The sequence below is a fragment of the Dermochelys coriacea genome, chromosome 24, assembly GCF_009764565.3.
Source record: "Dermochelys coriacea isolate rDerCor1 chromosome 24, rDerCor1.pri.v4, whole genome shotgun sequence".
In the NCBI taxonomy this organism is placed as follows: domain Eukaryota; kingdom Metazoa; phylum Chordata; order Testudines; family Dermochelyidae; genus Dermochelys; species Dermochelys coriacea.
Window position 1 is genome coordinate 1,016,367 of NC_050091.1, and position 22,265 is coordinate 1,038,631.

Here is a 22,265-nt window from a genome sequence, read left to right on the forward strand (position 1 = left end):
GGGATTCATCTCAATCAGAACAGAATATCCGCTAGCTGTTCTCACTCGCTGGGCATGCTGCTCCAATCGCTCCCATGCATGGAGCAGTCCTGCCAGTGAGGCCTCCAGGGGGCTTCAAGGCGTAGCTGCTATGTGTGTAGCATTTTGAGATCCTGGTTGCTGCATCGCTTTGCTCGTTGTTGCCCGCAGGTACGGTTTACAGCCCTGATCCTGCCATGAGACTCTGTCCAAGCACTGGGCTCTGCCCGCATGGATCCAGTTGCAGGGCCATGTCCTACATCCCCAGCTGCTGTTTGCCCCCTTGGCCTACCTCCATTCTCTGGGGTTCTCATTCTGTTCGTGTTCTTCGCCTTTCCAGACCAAAGCTGGAGGTGTCCCGCGTGTCCAAGAGGAGCATGTTCACCCTGTTCCAGCAGCTCTGTGCCAAGGCTGGCCGCAAAGACGTGCAGAGCCTTGCGCTGTACTCGGATGCAAAGGAGGCAGCCGTGGCCTACCAGGGAGCCAAGCGGCATTTCTTCAGGGTGCTGGAGGAGATGAGCTATGGGAGCTGGATCTGCAAACCCCAGGAAGAGGAGAACTTCTCTCTCTCTGATGCGTAACGAGCTGCCCTCTGTGTGTGTGTTTGTGTGTTCCTTTTGTTTTCTTTTTTTGTTTTTTAACTGGAGCCAGGAATGTTGACTAGGGTTGTGGATTCCCCTGGGTCTCTCTTCCTTTTGGGTTATCTTGGCAGCACATCTTGATTCTGCTGGGAGGGACTCTGGCGTTCATACTGCATTCTCTCGATGTGGGTGAACAATCGGCACATGGTGGTGAGGAGACGCGAGCATGTGTGTGAGAGTGTTTGTACAAGAGAATCCACACTGTCCACGCATTTAAATGAAACCACAGGCGATCCCGCTCCCATGTATCCCTTCATCACAGCCGTTGGGGGGAACTCAGCTTTTCGCTTGTCAGATGCATTGTCTCGATTGGATCATTTTAAATAGTATGTGTGTACTTCCCAGCGTCTTATCCTCTCCCAGAACACTTCCCTCTGATTTGCAAGATGATTCCTGCAGTTATTGGCAAAACTCCCTGGGACTTTTCCTTCCCAGCAATCCTGCCGGGTGGGCACAAATCAGTTTGAAGACAAGGTGATCTCTTGCAGCTGCTATTTAATTCTGGGATCTGCCTATAGGGTGCATAGCACGAGCCATGTGTGGCTCAGGGCTAGTGGCAGATTGCATGTACTACCGGATCTAGATCTCTGTAATTAGCAGGAGTGTTCCTGGGTTGGGTGTGGTAGCCTCGCCTGACATACCCTGTTGATTATGAGGGTTGGGTCTTGGTTTCTGGAGTCCCGCTGAGACGGGCCATTCTAAAACCCTGCCTGGCAGTTTCCCCTGTGAGGTGGGATGAGTGACACCCGTGGGTTGGGTGACCGAGACTTGCCAGGCAAGGTGGCACCACTTTAAGACGCACGTCAGTGAAGTGGAGCTTTTCCTTCTTTCCCCAAACATCCCTTCAGACCAGTTCCATGACTAGCCCGTGGCTGGTTAGGCATCAAAACGGGACCAGGGATCTTTTAGAGCCTGGCCTCTTTGTTTTCAAACCGTGCCTTGAAACGGTCATGAATTTTGTCTTGTCTACAGGACTCCGGCCCAGCCAACCTCTCCTCTTTGTTGTTTGCAGGAATCTAAGCCGCTGTCTTGGGTGATGGGCTCTAAGGCAGGTTCTGTCTGTGTTGGGAACGCTGAATGGTGGCTGTGCTCCAGCCTGCCCTGGGGGTTGGGGGCCATGGGGCTGCCTGCTGGTGCTGTGCTAGCAGGGCCAGCAAATTTCTTCTTCTTTCTTGGAAGAAGCACAGGCCTCCCAGCTAATGGACCCAGTCCCATCCAGCCTGCCTGCCCTGCTAGACCTAGAATCCGAGGCCCCAGGTCATGGGGTCAGTTTGCTCCAGATGTTGGCTGCATTTGACCTGAGCTGGCCTGGGCTTTGTCAGAAGCTAGTCTGATTTAGCCTGGCCCTGGGAGAAGGGGCGAATTGATTGCTCTGGAATTGAATGGTCAAGTGCTGCGTGGGTTGCAGTGCGGGAGGCTGGGGGTGAGGCCGAGGGCAGCCTGCCCCTCTGAAGTAATTGAAGAGACCCAGACCTGTTTTTACTCCACAGTTCTGGCATCGACTTGTGCCGTCTCCACCCTGCCCCCATTTATTTTATTTGTAATTAGTTGCCCTGTCAGAGGGTCGGAGCACTTCCTGGTATGCATCATTTGGGGACTGTCTCCTGCAAACTCGTCCTACCCACACCCCCTTTCATTTCTGTAATGTTAGATTCCTTCTCTTGCCACACTGGCTCTGGAGAGCTGAGTGTACACAAATGTACATTTATTCATGGGAGAACTGTAACCCTCCTTTTTATTTTATTTTAATTTTTGTAAGTCTGCTTTTAAGGGCCCCTCGATACTGATGATTTTAAGTCCTAACATTCCGCATAAAAATTAAAAAAAAAATCTGTATTGTTAGACAGCTCCATTCTGTGGGTTGTTTTAATTCCTGGGAGATGAAAAGTGGGGCCAAAGCTGGTGTTAATTTAAATGGCAGCAAGCATGGAGATGGAGTCGCTCAGAAGGGAAACGATGGAGTTATTTGATCGTCAGCTGGACAAAGTGCTGACAGCTGAACCATGTCCCGCACTGATTTCGTAACCAGGTGGGGGTCTGCTCCCCGGACGGGGGGGGGGGGGTCTGTGCTGAGTAGCAGCTCTGCAGGGGCAGGTTAAATCTCTCCCCCTCTCAAAGCTCTCGAGTGAATTCTGAAGTGATGCTATCCCTGGCCCCAGGCTTGCTCTGCCGTCACTGGAGCTGGGGCACCCTTCTGTCCATCCCTGGGCACTTAACTGCGTAACTCCAGCTGTGCTGAAGCAAGGGAATAACCCCCCTCCTCAAAGGAGAGAGAGTTGGCGATTCATAGATTTAAAGGCCAGAAGGGACCATCAGATCATCCACTCTGACCTCTTGGGTGACACAGGCCAGGCAATGTCACCCTAGTGCTCCCATATTGCGCCCAGTGACTTGTGTCTGGCTAATGCATGTCAAACTGGATCTGAAGCCCACCGCAGATCAGCTCCACCACTCCCCTTGGTAGTTGGTTCCAGTGGCTAATCATCCTCCACATTAACAATCTGCCCCTAAACTTGCCTGGCTGCCTTGGGGATTGGCTGAGGAGTTGGGCTTCCCCCTCCCGGTGAGGAGGGGAGTAATTTTCTAGCTCCCAGAGCAGTGCCAGAGTGGGCAAGCCCAGAGCCCTGGGGGCATGGAGCCTTGTCATGCAGCCTCCCAGCTAGACTTGAAGGAGCCCCTTTGGCCAGACAGCTCTGATCGAGTGAGTCGCAGCCCTGTGGGTTCAAAGGGCCGGGTGTGCTGCTAATGTGCACCACTCAAAGGACGTATCCACACGGTGCCGTGGCTGTGACTTACCTTCCTGGTTAACAGGGTGACTGGAGAGAGGCTGGGAGGGCCGTGGGAGTGCTGGGAGGGCAGCATCTGCCCACAGTGGGCCCCACAGTACAGGCTGCTGCTGTTACATTTGAGCTCAAGCTTATTTCAGGCAAAGACTGTCCTGCCCAAGAGCAGTTTTATTACATGTCAGAACAGTACAGCCCCTTCCTGGAGCACTGCTGGTTCTCGCTTTGCTCGGAGCAGTAGAAGGCTCTGGGGACCAGGCCTGCGAGGTGTAGTGCCAGTGATGGGCGCTTAGGCCACTTTGAAAACCGAGGAAAACAGCAAAACTCTGCCAAGGCCTGGAGCTCCTGGCTGCAGCCAGCTGGAGCAGAAGGCGCATGCAGGGCCCCTGGCTATTGCTCCAGGGTAGGGTTATACCTCGTGGCTGCACAGGGTCCCACTGTAACCACTGGGAAACCTGGTGCCTTCAAAGCTAAGCAAAGGGGGACTTGTCAATGGCTCAGTGAAAACATGATGCAAAAAATAAACAACGTCTGAAAGGGGCTAAAGAGACTCCTTCAAAGCGGCCAGCCAGTGCCCAAGCAGAGCTCGCCCTGCCCGCCACCCGTGGTGTGGTGCTGCTTACGCCATAAAGGGACTGTGTTACGTTCCTGGTGAGTATAGGCCTGGTACTGCCCCCTCCCGTGTCTGGGAGTGGGGAGTTAAAAGCAGAACCCAAAAGCGTGACTGAGCCGCTGTTTAAAGCGAAGGGGTGGGAATAGGCAGAGAACGGGAGCTGTCTTCCTGCATCCAATCTGACTGAGACAGCCTAGGGCACGTGGAGGCAGCATCCCATCTGGCTGCCCAGGGCTGCTGCCTTCTCTCTCCAGGCGTGGGCCAAGGTGCTGCGTGCAAGGTTGGGCTGGATTCCCTCTCTGAGCCATCCCGCTCCCGAATGCTAGCCTGGCATTGCAGAGCTCTGCTCCGACTGGTCTCCAGGACTTTGGATTCTGCCATTGTGCAAAGCAGGGAGAGGGCTTGTCCCCGAGCCTCTCTACAGCAGAGCCCGGGGAAGATGTCAGGCAGGTGGGACAGTGATCCTGAGCGCTCCGTGGGCAGCTGACCAGCCAGGACAGCGTTCTTTGGCCCGCGGGGGCTCTTCTGTCATGGCTGCTTTGTACTCAAACATCTTTTGATTTGAAATATCACTAAAATCTAGTCCCACTTCCACTGCACCCAGCTTTGCCCCCCAGGGGAAGTGGCAGTCTACTAGCAGTCAGATGTTCGGGAGCAGGCCGGGACCCTTTACACCTGGCTGGGGGTAAGCTGAGAAATTCCTGGCTGCAATTGTTTACAGAGCAAGACTTGCAGCACAATGATGTGCTTAGCCTGTCCCTCTGCTCCATGGTGCCCTTCCAAGCAGCCTGGAGGATTCACGCTATTTATAGGAGGTGCTTGATTTAAAATTTCCCCCCAGGAGACTAATTCTTGCCTGCCCAGGAACCATGGCACTGGCCTTGGGTTTCCATTCTGCACATGCACTGTCCATCTCCCTCCACCCTACTCCAGTCCTCAGTAGCTCCAGGGCACCAGGCAAGGGCCTGGACACAATTTATAATGATCTAATCGAGCTTTCATGGATACAGTTCAATGCAGCCTGGGGCCCGTTCACCCCCTGATGTTGCCTGTGCCCTGCCATGCTGAGCTGGAGCATCCCCAGCCAGCCCTGCCCCTGCTGCATGTGACTGGATGGCACCCAGCCACACTGGCAGCAGGCTTCACTGCAGAGATCAACCACCCTGCTCCACTCATGCCTTGCTACTGTGGGGATTGTTTGACCTCACTAATCTCTGGGGGGAGGGGAGCCCTCCTTGACCCTCAAGTGCAGTTGCTGGAGCAGTCCCATCCCTCCCAGGAAGGGCTGGGGTACCTTGAGCTGCGCCCTGCCTGGATCTGGGTCTAGAGCTCGTGGCCGGTCTCCTCCGTCAGCTCCTGAGGCTTTGCTCTCAATGGGGCGGACGTGGAGCTGCCCCAGCAGCGGGAGCCAGGATGCATTTGGGCGGAGGCAGCACTGAAAACAGCAGCAAGGCCCTGAGACCCCCATCCCAAGACTGCCCCGGGCCCAGCCCCAGGGAACCCCCCAGGCCGGTATGCTCCAGCAACATGCACCAGGCCGCTGTCTTTGCCATGTGGCTGCGAACGTTCCCGGGGGTGATGGCTCCGCACGCACAGGGCAGGGCCGCCTGCCTTCCCCCAGCCCTATTTGGAGCTAGGCAGGCCGTGGTTGAGCTGCAGCAGGGAGTTGGTGGCGTAGTTCTGGAAGAGCGGCTGGAGGAACATGCCGATGGTCCCGAAGACGCAGACGAAGACGAAGATCCACAGGAAGAGGCGGTCAATCACCATGGCCACATACTTCCAGTCCTCGCTTACCTGGAAGGAGACGCCGCGTTCAGAATCCAGGGCACGGCCACCCCACCCCACACACTGAACCTAGGTGGGGCGAGGAAATGGGGCCATGGCCGAGCTGTGTGTGGCTGAGGAGCTTCAATCCCAGCAAAGGCAGAGACTCAAGGACAGGGTGGCTACAGGGCGCCAGTCCAGCCTCCACCATCGCTCCTGCCCAACCTCCTTCCCCATCAACCCACCTGGGCCCACGAGCCCAGCAGCAGCACCAGGACCAGGCCTGCTGCCCCCCAGCTGGCTTGTCCCCTCTGCTTCCGAGCCAGCGGGTGCAGTGATGGCCTCAGACTCTGACCGGCAGGCCTAGGACCACAGATGGGTTCTCAACCCAGAGACTGTGGGACAGACCCCCCACCCCGCCCCCCCAGGAGCAGGCACAGAAGGCAGCCCTGCACGGCCAGGAACAGGTTAAACGAGATAAGGAGAGACTCGCTCTGGGAGGACCTGGCAGGTGCTGTCGCAGAATTGCTCCCACGAAGCCCAGGCCGGGAGTGGGACCAGGCCAGCATGTGGACCTGGGCATCAGAACACCTGGGAGAAGTGAAATGGGACCTAATGAGCCATTTGTCTGTGTCACTGCCCTGCCCGTGGGAAGTGATTCCGCTTTCGGCAGGGAGTGGTGGGCAGGAGAGCGGGGAATGGCCCCGAGAGCTCTGTGCTCTCCCTGCTGGGTCTGCCTGCCCCGGGCTTCGTGCAGCTGTCATCCACCCCTCTCTCAGGAAGCTCGCACGGCAGCCCGTGGATCCAGGGCCCTTCTGGTGCCCCCATCGTCGTGGTACCTGGGCACCTCTCCATCTGGTGGGGGTTCGGTGCTGCCCCACAGGCGGATCTGAAATCAGCTCCCTCCCACTCCGTGCAAGCTGCAGCAGCTGCTGTCTCACCCCTGCCCGTACAGCAGCATTTAGGCCTGGCCAGGCGCGCCTGTTTGGTGCCGCTTTCCCCTCTTGCTATGGGTCTGGGAGGGAGCAATTTCATGCCTGAGTTGTGCTCTCATTTCTATCCCTGGCCAACAGCCTCGGCTTCGCAGGGAGCATGGCTGAGACGCGACAGATGGGACCTCAGCACAGCTCAGAAGAGGGACAGGCAGGGAACGAATTAATCCCGCTGCCGAGAGGTCGCAGCAAGACCCAAAAGTCAGCATGGGCTGGAGGCAGGCAGGGACAAGAGGAGGCCGGTAACCGGGATTCACCTTCGCTTCCCCCAGGCCCTGGGACCAGCAGCTTCCTCCCCAGGGCTGGATTTGGTGCTCAGGGAGGCAGAGCTGCATGCCCAGGCTAACGCGAACCAGGTCCAGGCAGGGGGAGTGCAGCTAAGTGGCAGGAGCAGCCTCAGCTCTAGGCCTGGCTCTGGCCCTGTGTAGCTCTGGGCAGTGCCACCTCTGCCCTGGACCTGCCACCTGACTTCTGGGAAGTGACTTCCCCTGGTGAGGCCTCTTGGTTCCCCTCTCTAAAGTCGGGATCGTTCCAGGGACGAGGAACTCAACCCATGGGCTACACAGCAAGGGCTGCACTGGCCCCCCACCGCTCTGCCAACGCCCCATGCTCCCCACCCGCAGTGCACGCGCCCTGGGCTACCCTTGTACACGCGGCTCTGCTGAGGTGCCTCAATCCCACCTCCCATTGCAAAGCCGCAGGTGCCTAGAGCTCCCCTGCCAGGCCAGGCCTGCCCGCGTCTCCCCCAAATCCCAGAATCTCAGACTAGGCACCATGCTGTGACATGTGCTGGTGCCCCTCTGAGCTGGGCCTACAGCAGCGGCTGCCTCCCTCCCCGGATCTGTCCCGCCCTCACCCACCCCTCATCCAAAACCTGCAGCCTCATGGTGCTGCCCCAGTCCTGACGTGGGCTAGGCTGCTCTCAAATGAGACCGTTCTGGTTACTATAGCAACTCCTAAACCAGGGCCTGACCCGCTCCAGCTGCGTGTGGGAGTGACTCACTGGGGCAGGTGCGGATGGTCTGGCAAGGCCCAGGAAGAAGGGATGGGGGCCGGGGGGCTGGGCCTGCTGGAATCCAGCCGCAGGGTTACCCCGGCACTTTGCACATTTGCATTTCAGAAGCCCCCACCCTCTGTGTGTTGGCAGAAATCCCCCACCAGCTGGCTCCGGCTCCCCCTCTGCAAAGGAGACACAGCCAGCTTCCCTGCCCCCTCCCCTGCCTGCATCTCCCATGAATATTTCATGGGCCTTCGACATGGGGACCCAGCGGAGCAGAAGGAGGATATTGATTTTGGACCTTGCCATTTGTTTTGAGAGCTCAGGGCCGGCTCCTTCCCACCAGCCCTGCAGGCCGGGCTTGGAGGAGAGAGAAGCTCTGCCTGCCGCCCCATTGGCACTAAAGCTGCACCCTTCGTGGGTCGCCTCCCTCCAGGCCTCCAAGCACAGCACAGCGGGGTAACGGGGCGTGGGCGCACCTCGCTGCTTATCCCTGCAGGGATCGTGGGAATTTGGCAGTGCTCCTGTGCAAACATTTAGGTGAATTATGGTCAACACCCCCTCCCCCACAGAGGGGTGGAAGTTGGGGGGTCTCCCCTGCAGTTACTCAGGAGCTGGGCCTGAGGGGGCAGTACCCCAGGGCACAGGGTCCACCCCACGGTTGCGGGAGTCGAAGGAGGCTGTTGTACTGCCTGGGGTACCGTGATGCGCAGGGGGTGCAATGCTTTCACACCTCCCTGGGGGCCCCTGACTGACTCCAGGGATGAACTTTGCCCATCACAGTTGGGGAGAGGTCCGTGCAGAGACCTGCTCCGAGCAGGCGGGTTTGCCACCCTGTCTCTGCCCGAGGCTTGGCAGCAAAGGGGGCAGGGGGAGCCCAGCTCGTCTGGGGCAGGACTGCTCCATGCCCAGGCTTGAGCCCACCCTGCTTGGCCACGCGCGTACCCAGGTATCACTTCACGGCGCAGAGGCCCTGACCAGCAGCTCCAGAGCAGCGGGGCCTGCAAAAGAAACCGACATGCACAGGATTGGTGCGGGCAGTGCCAGGGACACGTGTGCTTTTGTACATATACACACACGGGCTGGCACACAAACCCTTCTGTGTGTGCAGCCATGCACACCCACGCAGCCTTCCATGGGTGCTTGTGCACATATACAGCCTCGTGCACAGATGCGTCCATTCCCCCTTTCACACACACGCCCCCCCCTTCCCTCTCTGCCTCTGCCAGCTCCCCCGACTCACGCTCTGGTGGTCGTCCTCGCTCCTCATGTGGTCTGCGATGAAGCGCACCCCATCCACTGCCTCTTCCACCCTGCAGCAGCACCTCTGGCTGGGTGCCGAGGCCTGCCCCGGCCGCTCCCGGTAGCCATTGGTGCTGTCAGCCGCCTCGGTGACCTGCCGGCCGTCCCCAACGCCGAGCTTCTTGATGGTGGCCTGGTTGGCAAAGCAGGTGCAGGAGCGGGCGCTCTCCCGCAGGAAGCAGCTGCTGCTGGCCCGCTCCTGGTTCTGCCGGCGCTGGCGCAGCCACTGGTGGGCACAGTTCTGGCGCGGCTGCTTCATGAAGAGGACTGTGGGCAGCTTGTCCAGGAAGACCACCTTGACCCAGGGCGGCATGGTGTGCGTGGTGGGCGAGCGGTGGTGCACATTGAGCACGCACACGCTGGTGACAATGGAGAAGGTCACCAGCACCATGGTGAACATCAGGTACTTGCCCACCAGCGGCACGTCCAGCGAGGTGGGTGGCACGATCTTGGAGATGAGCAGCAGGAAGACGGTGAGGGCCAGCAGTACGGAGATGCAGAGCGTCATCTTCTCGCCGCAGTCGGAGGGCAGGTAGAAGACCAGGATGGCCAGTGAGGTGATGAGGATGCAGGGGATGATGAGGTTGATGGTGTAGAAGAGCGGCTTGCGGCGGATGATGAAGTCGTAGGTGATGTCCACATAGGTGGAGTCGTCAGGGTTCTCGTTCCGCCGCCCCGGCAGAGCGATGATGTCCCACTCGCCGCTAGGCGTGAAGTCATCCAGGCTGGCCACATCGCTCTTCAACACCAGGTCGATCTCCGTCCGGTCGTAGGTCCACGAGCGGAACTTCATGGTGCAGTTCTGCTGGTCGAAGGGGAAGTGCTTGACCTCGATTTTGCAGGCGCTCTTGTAGATGGCCGGGGGCAGCCAGAAGATGCTGCCATCATAGGAGACCACCGCGTTGGAGTAGAAGGAGACCTCGTACATCCCGTCGGCACTGGGGAGCAGGAGAAGGGCCGTGAGGCAGCAGGGATCTCACGCCCCACCAGGTCTGTTCTGCCCAGTGGAGCCGGGCTCCGTCTCTCCAGGCAACAGCCACCAGGGACCTGGGGTTAGGGGTGGGAAACACCCAACTGGGTTCCCAGCTCCTGGGGGGCAGTTACACCTCCTCTGTGGGCCTGGGTGGAGCTCCTGAGATCTGGGATGGCTGGAAGCGGAGGAACAAGATGCTGCCTCTTCCCACAGGGGACCTGTGTCCCACCCCTGAGGCTCCCCCACAAATCAGGCCAAGTCTGCCCTCGGCAGAACCCTCAGCCAAAGTGAGTGGGCCCAGAGGCTGGGATAGAGTCTGGAGCCGCTGGGGGTGGGACCCTGGGGGGTGGGACCTACTTGTTGTAGAGGATGACATCCGGCAGCCAGATGTGCTTGGAGGGCAGGCGCACCTTCCGCATGTTGTCGAAGTCCCCTGGCTTCCAGGTGAGGCGGTAATCCTCCCACTCCTGCGGAGAGCACGGCACAACCTCAGCACGGGCTTGGCCCTGCTGCACAACTGCCCCTGCCGCCCCACCGGCCCTGCCCCTGCCCTGCCCCTGCTGCCCAACTGCCCCTGCCGCCCCACCGGCCAAGTCCGGCCCTGCCCTGCCCCTGCTGCCCAACTGCCCCTGCTGCCCAACCGGCCCGGCCCTGCCCCTGCCCTGCCCCTGCTGCCCAACTGCCCCTGCCGCCCCACCGGCCAAGTCCGGCCCAGCCCTGCCCCTGCCCCTGCCCTGCCCCTGCTGCCCAACTGCCCCTGCCGCCCCACCGGCCAAGTCCGGCCCGGCCCTGCCCCTGCTGCCCAACTGCCCCTGCTGCCCAACCGGCCCGGCCCTGCCCCTGCCCTGCCCCTGCTGCCCAACTGCCCCTGCCGCCCCACCGGCCAAGTCCGGCCCAGCCCTGCCCCTGCCCCTGCCCTGCCCCTGCTGCCCAACTGCCCCTGCCGCCCCACCGGCCAAGTCCGGCCCGGCCCTGCCCCTGCTGCCCAACTGCCCCTGCCGCCCCACCGGCCCTGCCCCTGCCCTGCCCCTGCTGCCCAACTGCCCCTGCCACCCCACCGGCCCTGCCCCTGCCCTGCCCCTGCTGCCCAACTGCCCCTGCCGCCCCACCGGCCAAGTCCGGCCCTGCCCTGCCCCTGCTGCCCAACTGCCCCTGCCGCCCCACTGGCCCGGCCCTGCCCCTGCCCTGCCCCTGCTGCCCAACTGCCCCTGCCGCCCCACCGGCCCGGCCCTGCCCCTGCCCTGCCCCTGCTGCCCAACTGCCCCTGCCACCCCACCGGCCCTGCCCCTGCCCTGCCCCTGCTGCCCAACTGCCCCTGCCGCCCCACCGGCCAAGTCCGGCCCTGCCCTGCCCCTGCTGCCCAACCGGCCCGGCCCTGCCCCTGCCCTGCCCCTGCTGCCCAACTGCCCCTGCCGCCCCACCGGCCAAGTCCGGCCCAGCCCTGCCCCTGCCCCTGCCCTGCCCCTGCTGCCCAACTGCCCCTGCCGCCCCACCGGCCCGGCCCTGCCCCTGCCGCTGCCCAACTGCCCCTGCCGCCCCACCGGCCAGTCCGGCCCTGCCCTGCCCCTGCTGCCCAACTGCCCCTGCCGCCCCACCGGCCAAGTCCGGCCCTGCCCTGCCCCTGCTGCCCAACTGCCCCTGCCGCCCAACCGGCCAAGTCCGGCCCTGGCCTGCCTCTGCTGCCCAACTGCCCCTGCCGCCCAACCGGCCAAGTCCGGCCCTGCCCCTGCTGCCCCTGCCCCTGCTGCCCAACTGCCCCTGCCGCCCAACCGGCCAAGTCCGGCCCTGGCCTGCCTCTGCTGCCCAACTGCCCCTGCCGCCCCACCGGCCAAGTCCGGCCCTGCCCTGCCCCTGCTGCCCAACTGCCCCTGCCGCCCCACCAGCCAAGTCCGGCCCTGCCCTGCCCCTGCTGCCCAACTGCCCCTGCCACCCAACCGGCCAAGTCCGGCCCTGCCCCTGCTGCCCCTGCCCCTGCTGCCCAACTGCCCCTGCCGCCCAACTGGCCCGGCCCTGCCCCTGCCCTGCCCCTGCCGCCCAACTGGCCAAGTCCGGCCCTGCCCCTACCACCCAACCGGTCCAGGTTCCGCAGCTCCAGCTCTGGGGCAATGGGAGGGACCCCAGGCTGGGGCTCCCTCCACCTGAGTGCCTGCACCCCACCCCCCAGGGGCTGGGGCCTGAGGCCAGGGCACTGGCTGGGGAGCGCTCTGCTTGGCGTAGGGTTGGGACCCTCCCCCACTTTGTTCCTGGAGCAGGCAGGAGGCTGGGGAGGAGGGCAGATAGGGGATGCAGTTTGGTGGGGGCAGAGTGAGCTGTCCAGGGGGAAGGGGTGATCCCCGCCCTGCCCGGCTCTGCCAGGTATCTCACCTGTGTCAGCCACACATTGGTCGTCATGATCTGCTCCCGCTCGTGCTGCAAACAGAACCGAGGCGGCGTTAGCAGGGTCGGGAGCAATGGGGAGGCAGGTCCAGGCCTCACCATGGCGTGGGGGCAGGGAGCAGGAGGCAGGGCTGGGGCTGGCCGCTATGGGTAGGGGCAGCCAGGAGAGAGAGCTCGGAGAGGTCAAACCGCATCCTCCCCCACGTGGGCAGCTCAGCCACCCATGCAGCCTGGCCTCCTTTGCGGGCTGGGCAGGGGAGCACCTGGCAGAGACGGCACTGGGAGGGGATTTGTGCGAGGGGTGCTCCGGCCGCAGGCCATTGAGTGTGTGCGTGCGTGTCTCCCCCCCCGCGGGCACATGCAGGAGTGTGCACAGCGAGACAGCGTCTCCCTGCACACGGGGGTGTCCCCATGTGGTGGGTCTACACACGCAGGTGCCTGGACGGGGGTGTTTGCGGCCTGTGACTGGCACGAGAGACTGACGCTCAGCACAGCCCAGGAAGCCCCTTGTGCCCGGCTCCCCCATGCCAAGTGCCTCCACCCCTCCAGCGCCCGGTCTCTGCCCAGGGCCCGCACTGTGCCACAGACCCAGCAAACTCACCACACTGATGAGCTGGGCCAACGACACCATGAGCTGCACCGTCACCAGCTCTGAGCCGTTGGTGGCCGGACGGATCAGCTTGTTGTAGCGGGACGGGTCCAGGAGGTACTCAACCAGCCGCTCCTCTGTGTCAGTGCCCAGGCTTCCTGAGGACCGGGGGGATAAAGGGGTGAGACCCCTAGTACCCAGCCTCCTTGTCCCCACATAGCACCCCTTCCAGCCTGGCCTGGCCCGCAGCCCCCCACTGGCCGGGTCCTGCCAATGGGAGCTGAGCTGCTGGTCTGTCCCCAAATATTCCTCCCTCCCCAGGTCCCCGCTGTGGGCCGGGGGGGGGGCGGGGATCCCTGCTGCAGTGTCTGGAGAAGGGTCAGCTGGTGGGAGACGGCAGCTAGGCAGCGGCTGCTGGAATGCCAGCCACCAGCTCCGGGAAGGGCTCGTTCGGGTGCCCTGGGGGGCCTAGCACACGGCTCGCCCAGCCCAGCACTGCGGGGGGATCCCAGCTCAGTCCAAGTATGGCAGCCTTACCCCCGCTGCCCCGAGGGACGGAACCCCAGCCAAGTGCTTGGCACTGCACTTGGGCCCCTGGCAGGAAGAGCCCAGACCGACGGGCAGGCCAGACAATAACACTGACCTGATACCGTTCATCGGCCAGGAGCACAACCCGCACCGCTGAGCCTGCAAGATGCACCAGCCATGGGGCAGCCCCCGAGGGCTGCAGGGGGAGAGGAGGGACAACTCCGAGCCTGGCAGCAGCACACTCTGGACCATGGCATGGCTGGGGCAGGGACAAGGGCAGCCGCCCATCTCTCTCGGTATTTACAATGGCCTTGTACCCAGGCCCTGACCCCTGCTGCCGATGCCAAGATGCCCTGACCAGGGTGGGCCAATGTGTGTGTGAAGGAACCTCCCCAGGCAGCTTTGCTAGCCCCACTGGTGCCAGGAGAGAGGGGGCTATGCTGGCCCCTCTCGGCTAACCATGCCCCCCCCGGGGCTCAACCCTCTAGAAGGAGAGAGGGGGCTGAGTGGCCTTTCAAGGGGTCTGGTTGCTAAATGGGGGTGAAGAGGTGACACCTGTCTGCCCCACCCCGCTCCCTCTGCGCCAAGAGTGCTGGACAAAGCATGGTCTGTAAAGCTCTAAACAAAGCTGCAGAAAGCGGCTGAGCCGAGAGCTTGGAACCGGCCCCCCAGCACCCCGCAATTCCTACCCCCAAGTCCCCCAGCTCTCCCTGACCCCCACCATACACACTCCTCCCTGTGCTGTGGGCAGAAGCTCTGGCTGGGCAGGGGTGAGGGTGGGGAGCAGCAGGCTGTTCCCCTGGATGGTTTGTTCCAGCTATGGGGGCCCTTCAGCCCGTCTTGGGACACAGCCCCCTCATCACCAGCCCCTGTCAGGGAGGGCCGGGCGTGGAGGGGTCCAATAGTCCGAGCAGTTTTTTAGGGAGCGGCAGGGTATGAACCTTTGTGTCCCGGCCAAATCTCAGTGAGGGGTGTGCCCTTCGCCCTCCCTAAACTGCCCCAACAGGTTCTAGATACAGGATTTGCCACTTCCTGTCAAACTCTTGGCAGCGTTGCTGTGTGGCTGTGAAACAGTCCCCCCGCCCCAGCCCAGAGGCAGCTGCATCTCGGAGCCAGGCGAGGGATCCCTGTATAACCAGCCCGTGCGCCCCACCCCAGAGGCAGCTGCATCTCAGTGCTGGGTGACCAGTTCCCTCTGTCAGTCTGTAAAGCAGTTTGGGATGCAAGGGGAGTTAGAAATGTGACCCATTAATATAACTGCAGTAGTGGGTTCTGCAGCTAAGACAGACAGAGAGGAAGCAGACCTAGACAGAGAGCCAGCTTATTATACAGCCCCCCAACTTTGCCCCCTCCAGTCCCACATACCCCAGTGCCCTGTGCTCAGAGCCCCCCGACTGGGAATGCCCTCCCACATGTGTACACAGATCCCATCCCATCAGCCCCCATCCTCCTGTGTGAGCCAAGCCGGAGCCCTGGCTTCTTGGGGTGTTTGTCCCCGGAGGCGCGAGGCGCCCGCCCGTCCTTGGGAATGAAGGCGCTGGTGACTGACAGGCACTTCAAAGGCCCTGTAATGAGTCTCCCCCGCGGGGTCAGGGCCTGCGGTGGATTCTGGGGCTGACGCTCGGGCACCGTCTCATCTTGTCTCCTCCTGGGCGCCACTGATAGCACTGTGCTCACCGGCCCTTTGCCCCCCATTACGCGCTGCCTTTGTAGCCAGCCCACGCAGCCGGCTCCGTCCTTATCACTAATCACCCAGGAGCCAAACCCAGCCTGGAGCAGGGTTACGCCCAGGGGGATTTGGCCCAGTGAGTGCAGAAGCTCAGGCTGGGCGCCAGGCAGGGAGGAGGCCTCCCCCCCAGTTCTGAGCCTCAGCGAGTGGGGCCTAGGGCCTGCCGGGGGAGGGGAGTGGGCAGCAGGGTGAGTGCCTGGGGGGGTCCAGCTGCAGGGGTGCTTGGTCCAGGTGCTGGCTCTGGTCCGGAGGCTGCCCTGCACTCAGCCTCATGCCAGCCTCACCCTCCCGCCTTCCCTGGGCCTATGGGTTTCATTCCCTTGTTCCCATGTCCAGGGCAGGCTGCTCTACAACCCTGGACTCCTCCCTGGCCTGATGCAGGGGTGTGTCCATCCGTCCATCCATGCGCCTCCCCCGGTCACTCCTCCTGTTCTGCAGGAGCCCAGCCATGTCGTCGGCTCCGGGAGCCCCAGCAGGCGTGAGGGGAGAACCCTGGGGATGGGGCTCAATAGCTGAAGGGGCCCAGCCTTCATCCTCCCCCCACAGCATCAGCAGCCGCTCCATCCTGCCCCACGTGGGGCTGAGGGGGCCAATCTCAGCAGCCCAACCAGGGAGGGAGAGAGGGAGGCAGAGCAAGGGGCTGCCCCAGCCAGGGGCCCAGCGCCGCCCTCCCTTGGTGCCGGTCACTCTGCATCCCCCACCCCCCTTGTTCCAGACTCGCTGCTTGTCAGTGTCAATCAGCCTCCCCACCCCACCAGGCCTTCCAGCCTGCCCCACCCCACCAGGATCTGCCCCAGCTGCTGCTGCAGCTGGATCCCTACTGCCTCCCTGCCAGGCTGCAAAGGCTACAGTGGCAAAATGACCCCTCTCAGCCAGGGGGGGCAGCTGGCCCGGGGCCTGCCAGGCGCAGAGCTCGCCCCGGGGCTGGCCCTGTGGGGGTTGGAGGGTGAGCGCAGGGCTGCAGGTTTCACGGAGCTTGGGGAGGTCGGGGCCCTGCACCCCCATTTCCTGCCATTCACTGTGACTCTCAGCCAGCCAGTAGAACAGAAGGTTTATTAGAGACGATGGGAACACAGTCCAGACCTGAGCTTGCAGGCATCAACAGGACCCCTCAGTCAGGCCCTTCTCAGGGGTGGAGAGCTTAGACCCCTGCTCTGGGGCTCTCTCTGCTTCCCCAGCCCACCCCAAAAAATGAAACTCCCTCCAGCCGACTCACCCAGCCTCCCCCCAGCTCCTCCTCCAGCCTTTGTTCAGTGCTATCTCATCACCCATCCGACAGTCCCAGTAAACTCCCCTGCCACATCCCCAGGTCAATCCGCCCCACTCAGTAAGACCCAGCACCCGCTGCACTAGCGACGCCTCCGCCCCTCCTGCCCCAGAGGACATGGGCAGCTCAGCAGGGGGAGCTGGGAGAGCTCCAGGGCCCAGGAGAGGAGCAGTGGCAGGGAGGGATGCAGCTCTGGTTGGGGCTGCGTGCTTGGTGCTGGAGGGAATGGCTGCCCCACATGTAGCTCTCAAAGCACTTGGCACAGGAGGCCAGTATCATTTTATAAGTGGGGAAACTGAGGCACAGAGATAGTAAGTGACTTGCCCAACAGAGCCAGGCCTGGAACCGGTGTCGCCTGAGTACCGGTCCAGAGGGCTAGGCCAGTGAACCACATGGCTGCTCCCCTTCCAGCTGATGCCCCTGGTACAAGCCTTGGTAAATCTCTGCTCAGCTGGCCCCCGCTCCAATCGCTAACGATCCATCACGCTCTGCTCTGAAGCCAGGACACAACAAACGTTTCCTGACAGTGTAACTGTGTCTCTGGGCCGGTGCTCAGGCAGGCCACAAAGTGCAGCGAGGGCTTGGTACCGAGAGCTCTGAAATATCAATCCAGGAACAATGCCAACCCCGAAAATGCATTTTCCAGACAGAGACGGGGGGAGGGGCACAGAAACAAGCTGCATTCCTCAGACCCATTTTCGCTGCCAGCTCTGACCGGAGCTCAGGAATATGTACACAAGGGGGTGGTCCGTGAGAGGCTGAGCACCGGGACTGGGACATGGGGCCTTTCCCCTGTAGGGGGCATTGGCTCCAAATCATAAAGTGGGTGGGAATGCCCCCCTCAGAATCATACTCCCCCATGTGGGGCTCTGCACCTCCCCAGCCAGGCCCCTAGCAGAGGGATGGATCGGGGCTTTGCTGAGCGCACTGCACTCTGGGTATTCTCTGCTTCCAGGGACCCATAGGGAAAGCCGAGCAGAAGAGCCTTGAGGCTGCTCTTACTTATGCCTGAAGCCACCTGCCGCCCTGCCCTGCCCCCTGCATAGGGACAGGAACACTGAGAATTAAGCCCTTGGGCTTCATCTGGGAGCCTCTGGCCTGCCTGGCCCTGGCTAATGCCCTGCCAGCCTGCAAGGCTACCCGGGAGGGGGATGGGCCGGGCAGTGGAGGGAAAGGAGGGAATCTGGACATCTGGGAAGGGACCTGCCCTCACGCTGGGAGGGAGGAGGCTAACGAGCTCCTCTTGGCCTGCATGCACTAACGAGGCACACCTGCAAGGCTTGCGGAGCCTGGAGGAGCTGAACAGGGGAAAGTTTCACGGGGATGGGGCCGTGCTACAGGAGGAAGGCTGCCCTGCCTAGGACTGAGGGTAACAGGGGGAGGCCCGCCGAGGAGGAGACGCTGTCGGAGACACTCAAGCCCCAGGCTGAGGGGTGGAAGGTAAACCCGGGAAAGGGTGCGAGACTGTGAGAGGCTAAGAGGACACAGCCAAATACCCAGAGGCTGCCTGAGGGCCTGGCCCTGTTCCAGCACCCCGCCCCACCCAAGTGTTGCCAGCTGGGGCAGAAGAGAGGGTAAATGAGGGACAGTGGTACCTGGGGGACAAGGGAGCCCTGCCTCCCACCCCCAGCATCTCAGCTGGGCCCTTCCTGAGTGAGTTGGCTTCTCCTGCATGGGGCCATGTTGTGTAACACGAAGGGCCCAATCCTGCGAGCCAGCTGGTTCCACCAAAGCGGGTGGTGTGAGCCAGGGCTGCAGGATGGGGCTCACAGAGGGAAGCAGTAGGTGCAGAATGAATGCCCGCTGAGCTTTGCCCCCTCCAGCAGCAAGGGGCCACTTTTCCTAGGCCCCCCCTCTCCCGAGTGCATCTGGGAGCTTCTTCCCAAGCCAAGGCCTTGGTCTCAAGTGTCAAACACCAGGCGATAAACTTCCCCAAAAGCTCCTATTGATCCAAGGAAGAAACAGAAACCTCAGCAGAGCTGGGTGGGCCTTGCCGGTGGAGTTCAGCAGGGAGGTCAATATTGCTCAACCCTGCCCTTGCTGTGGCTAGCCTGCAAATTGCTTGAGAAGCAAATGTGGGTTTGAGGAGGAAAAGGGCAGAGCAGAAGGGTTCTGCTCCTGGGCTGCCATGGTCCAGGGCCAAGCAGGAAGGGCACAGTGTAAGACTGGATGTATTTCAGCCAGGGGCATCTCCAGGGGGTCCCCAGGACCCCAGAGCTCCTGGATGCTGCCTGCTGCAGCTAAGCTAAAATTTTCATTTGTTAAGAAAGGGCCTGGCATCCCCCTAGTCTGCGTCAGCTGCAGCTCAGAGCAAGGAGAATCTCCCTGCATGGTGTGTTCTGAATGTCCAAGGTGTGAAATATCTAATCACTCAAGAGTCCCAGCTGCAGACCCTGGCCCAGCTGCCTCGCAGCACTTCACGCCTCCAAGGCAAATTGTGTTCCTTCCACTCTACTGCATATTGAGTGAGAACATAACCCCCAGATCCACTCTGGTCCCTGCAGCACACTTCTGTAAGCACATGGTTTGCAGCAGCAGCCTCAGACCAAATGTCCCTCCCTTCTGCACTGTGGTGCTAGTTGGCCGCTGGTTTCTGCCCCAGACACAGCCGCATTTTAGTGGGTTGTAACGTTCTTGGAGACCCTTTTGGCTGTGATGCTGGAGGACCTCACGTTTTGCAGAGGTGCAGTGGGTTGAAGGTCGATTCTACATCCATCGTCTCACTCCAGAAACAAGCTGCAAGTGCAGCTGCTTCTCGGAGAACAGTTCTACTTAGCACTGCCAGCCAGTGCAGCTCTTGGAAATGTACACCCAGGAGAGCTCCACTTTCCCGAGGGGGAAGGAGCCCCCAGCAGGCTGAGGGGTAACAACTCAGCAGCTCCCGGGGCCCTGTATCAGACGGAGCTGTTTGTAGCACCAGTCTGTGCTCTTCAACCAGCACTACGCTAAAGCACATGGAAGCCACTGTGGGCCTTTTCATGGACTGCAGTGGACTTTGGATCAGACCCACTGAGCCAGGCAAGAATCCAGCCTCCAGCAACAGAGCAAGGAGCCCCCAGCTCTGGGACCCAGAGCGAGCAGGCCTGGGGTGGAAGGAAGTGGCTTGTCACTCTGATGGGCTCTGTCTGACCACCCAACACACCTAGGAATTGCCATCCCCAACCAGCCTAGCTCACTCACCAGACAACCACAGTGCTGAGTCCCAGTGTGCAAGACATGCCCCCCCAGGGGGGGGAATTTCCCAAAGGCGAAGTATGTTTTCCCTGCCCCCCGTCAGTGAGTGTGTGGCTCATGCAAAAGAATTTAGGGCCCTTACGCAGTATTTTTATCCTGTCTAATGTAATGGCAGCTGCTGTCATCATCCAACTCAGTGTGCAATCCTGTTAAACATTCAGGCTTGGTTATATCTTGTGGCAAGGAGTTCCACAGGCTATACATGCATTGTGAAAATTTCTTTTCTCAGTTTTACATTTCTGGCCTTTCAATTACAAATGCATGTGTGTGTACGCACCTACCCCCACACACCTGGGGCTCAGATTTCCAGAGGTGTTCAGCATCCAGCAGCTGCTTTGGTCACAGCTGGGGAGTGCTGGGTGTTGGCCACCTTTGGGGAATCTGGACAGATAATAAAGATGCACACACACAATTGATGTACAGCCAGAAGAGCGTGTTTAGCTATAACTGCCTCTGGGAGTGTAACCAAACCTCTGTGTCTGCTGGAGCACAAGGCAGCCAGGGATGACTCAGGTTGGGAAATAATTGAATTTGAAGTCGGCACCGTATGGGAGAGTTCCCCAGCAGCCTGGGCCCAGCAGGGCTTGTCAGTAACTTTGTCTTTTTGTGTGGCTTGACAGCCGGATGCCTGCGATGTGTTACAGCTGTTGACACAAAACCCCACTGTTGATGCCGGGGTGCCCAGGCTCTGCGACTAATGGGAGTCAGGGCAATAAATCACGCAGAAAAGCTGGGGGAAGGGCAAGGAGCTGGTGGGACATGTCTGGAGCTAAGCACCACCCTGCACTACAAGAACTACAGCTGGAGTCTGCATCTGGCCCAGTGCATAGGCCCAAACACTGTCTGTCTGTCTGTCTCTCTCAAATCTCCATGCACCCCTGCCTCTGTCTGTCCGTCTAGCAGCCAGTGCTGTGGGATCTGAGACCTGTTTCTACTGAAGGGGGGGAGGGGGGCTTTGAAAGAGCCTGGCTAATAAGGGAGATCTGACTTTTTCTAGTCTCCCTTGTTCCACTGGAATTAATATGATCTCCCGCCTAACTGAACAGAGACGGCCGGCTGCTGCGTGGAGTCAAAGGCATAGAACATTGCCCCGGCGTGCGTGTGTATCGGTGGGCGTGTGTGTGCACCCGCTAGACACACACACTCTAGAACTGGAAATATTCCCTGACAATCAATTCTTCTGGACTGAGGAGATTTGGAGAATTCAAGGCCGCTCGTGGGCCACCATTCTCTTTAGCCACAGGCAGGCAGCTAACCAAGACCAGCGGTTTGGGGGTGCACAGATCTGAGCCCAGGGGAGATCCCTGGAGCGACGGCCCTTTACACCCGCTGAGAACACGCGCCCACCCCGCATTGGGGGCAGCAGAATTGGGACTAACCCGGTAGACGAACCGGACTTTGACAACTGAAGCAGGCGAAGAGGCCTGGTGGGGGCAGATGAGCTTCCGCCTTTGGGGGCACGCAGAGAAGGAAAGGCCCGAAAGCCCCAGCCCCGGTGGAGCCGGTGAATGGGAGCTCCCAGGGGCCCGTTGTACCCACCGGGCTGGGCTGTTATTAGGGGCTTTGTCTTAGATACACAACGCTCCCCGCTCCCCGAAAAGTCTCCCGATTTCCCCCACTTGCTCTCCGGTCACCCTGCGCCAGCCCGGGCACAAACGGGGCCCCGCCCAGCCCAGGGCTGCACCGCCCGGCCGGCCCCCCACGCCCGGCCGGGCTCGCAGGGGCCCGCCGGGCACTTACTTCGCAGGAGCCCGAGCAGGCAGAGACACAGGAGCGAAGCCAGGGGGGCGGACGGCGGCTGCATCCTCGAGTGGCGGCGGGACATGGCCCCGGGCCGAGCGGGGCGGCGGGGACCCGGCCGCGGGCTGCAGAGGGGCGGCCCCGGCTGCAGACCGGCGCGAAGCGGCCGCTGTCCCCGGTGCTGAAGCTGCTGCGCCGCCCCTGCGCGGCTCTGTCCCGGGTGCTGAAGTCGGCGGGGCCGCGGGCGCGGCTCAGAGCCCGGCTGCCTGCGCCGCCCCCGTGCGCCGCCCTCTGCGCGCCGCAGCCGCTCGGGCTCCCCTCCCCGCGCTGCGCGGCCGCCGAGCGGGGCTGCCCGGGCCAGCGGCTCCCCGCGCAGGGCGCCTGCGGCGGGGCGGGGACCGGCCCTGCCCGGTGCTGGGGACCGAGCGCCCCGCTAGCCGCGCGGAGCAGCGATGGAACGGGCGGCCCCCGCCCCGGCTGGCAGGGGGCTGAGCACACGGGGATGCGCGCGCGTGTGTGTGTGTGATCACTGTGTGTGAGAGAGCTCGAGATCAGTGTGTGTGATCACTCTGTGTGTGTGAGAGAGAGAGATCAGTGTGTGTGTGATCACTGTGTGTGTGTGTGTGAGAGAGAGATCAGTGTGTGTGTGATCAGTGTGTGTGTGTGTGTGTGAGAGAGAGAGAGAGAGAGATCAGTGTGTGTGTGATCAGTGTGTGTGT

General features: G+C 61.5%; 2 protein-coding genes across 7 annotated transcripts in view; one reads left to right on the top strand and one right to left on the bottom strand.

Annotated features, from left to right (window-relative positions):
- The window catches only part of ADAR (adenosine deaminase RNA specific), a 29,508-nt gene extending 27,007 nt beyond the window's left edge, over positions 1-2,501 (top strand). For all 5 annotated transcript variants that reach the window (XM_038383187.2, XM_038383186.2, XM_043501830.1 and 2 more), the window contains one exon: positions 359-2,501. In XM_038383187.2, the coding sequence (XP_038239115.1) occupies positions 359-599 (241 nt within the window). In that variant the 3' untranslated portion in view covers positions 600-2,501. The remainder of the gene's footprint in view (positions 1-358) is intronic.
- On the bottom strand, positions 1,493-21,829 carry CHRNB2 (cholinergic receptor nicotinic beta 2 subunit). Of its 2 annotated transcripts, XM_038383543.2 has the most exons (7): positions 21,547-21,829; positions 13,061-13,206; positions 12,448-12,492; positions 10,441-10,550; positions 9,052-10,048; positions 8,754-8,809; positions 5,721-5,849 (listed from the first exon to the last, which is right to left on the bottom strand). In XM_038383543.2, the coding sequence occupies exons 1-7, from the start codon at positions 21,629-21,631 to the stop codon at positions 5,846-5,848; spliced, it is 1,443 nt and encodes a 480-aa protein (XP_038239471.1). In that variant the 5' UTR covers positions 21,632-21,829; the 3' UTR covers positions 5,721-5,845. The 2 variants fall into 2 exon arrangements, with proteins under 2 accessions (XP_038239468.1, XP_038239471.1); XM_038383540.2 differs by lacking the exon at positions 8,754-8,809 and having other exon boundaries at positions 1,493-5,849; positions 21,547-21,828.
- Positions 21,830-22,265: the final 436 nt, after the last annotated feature.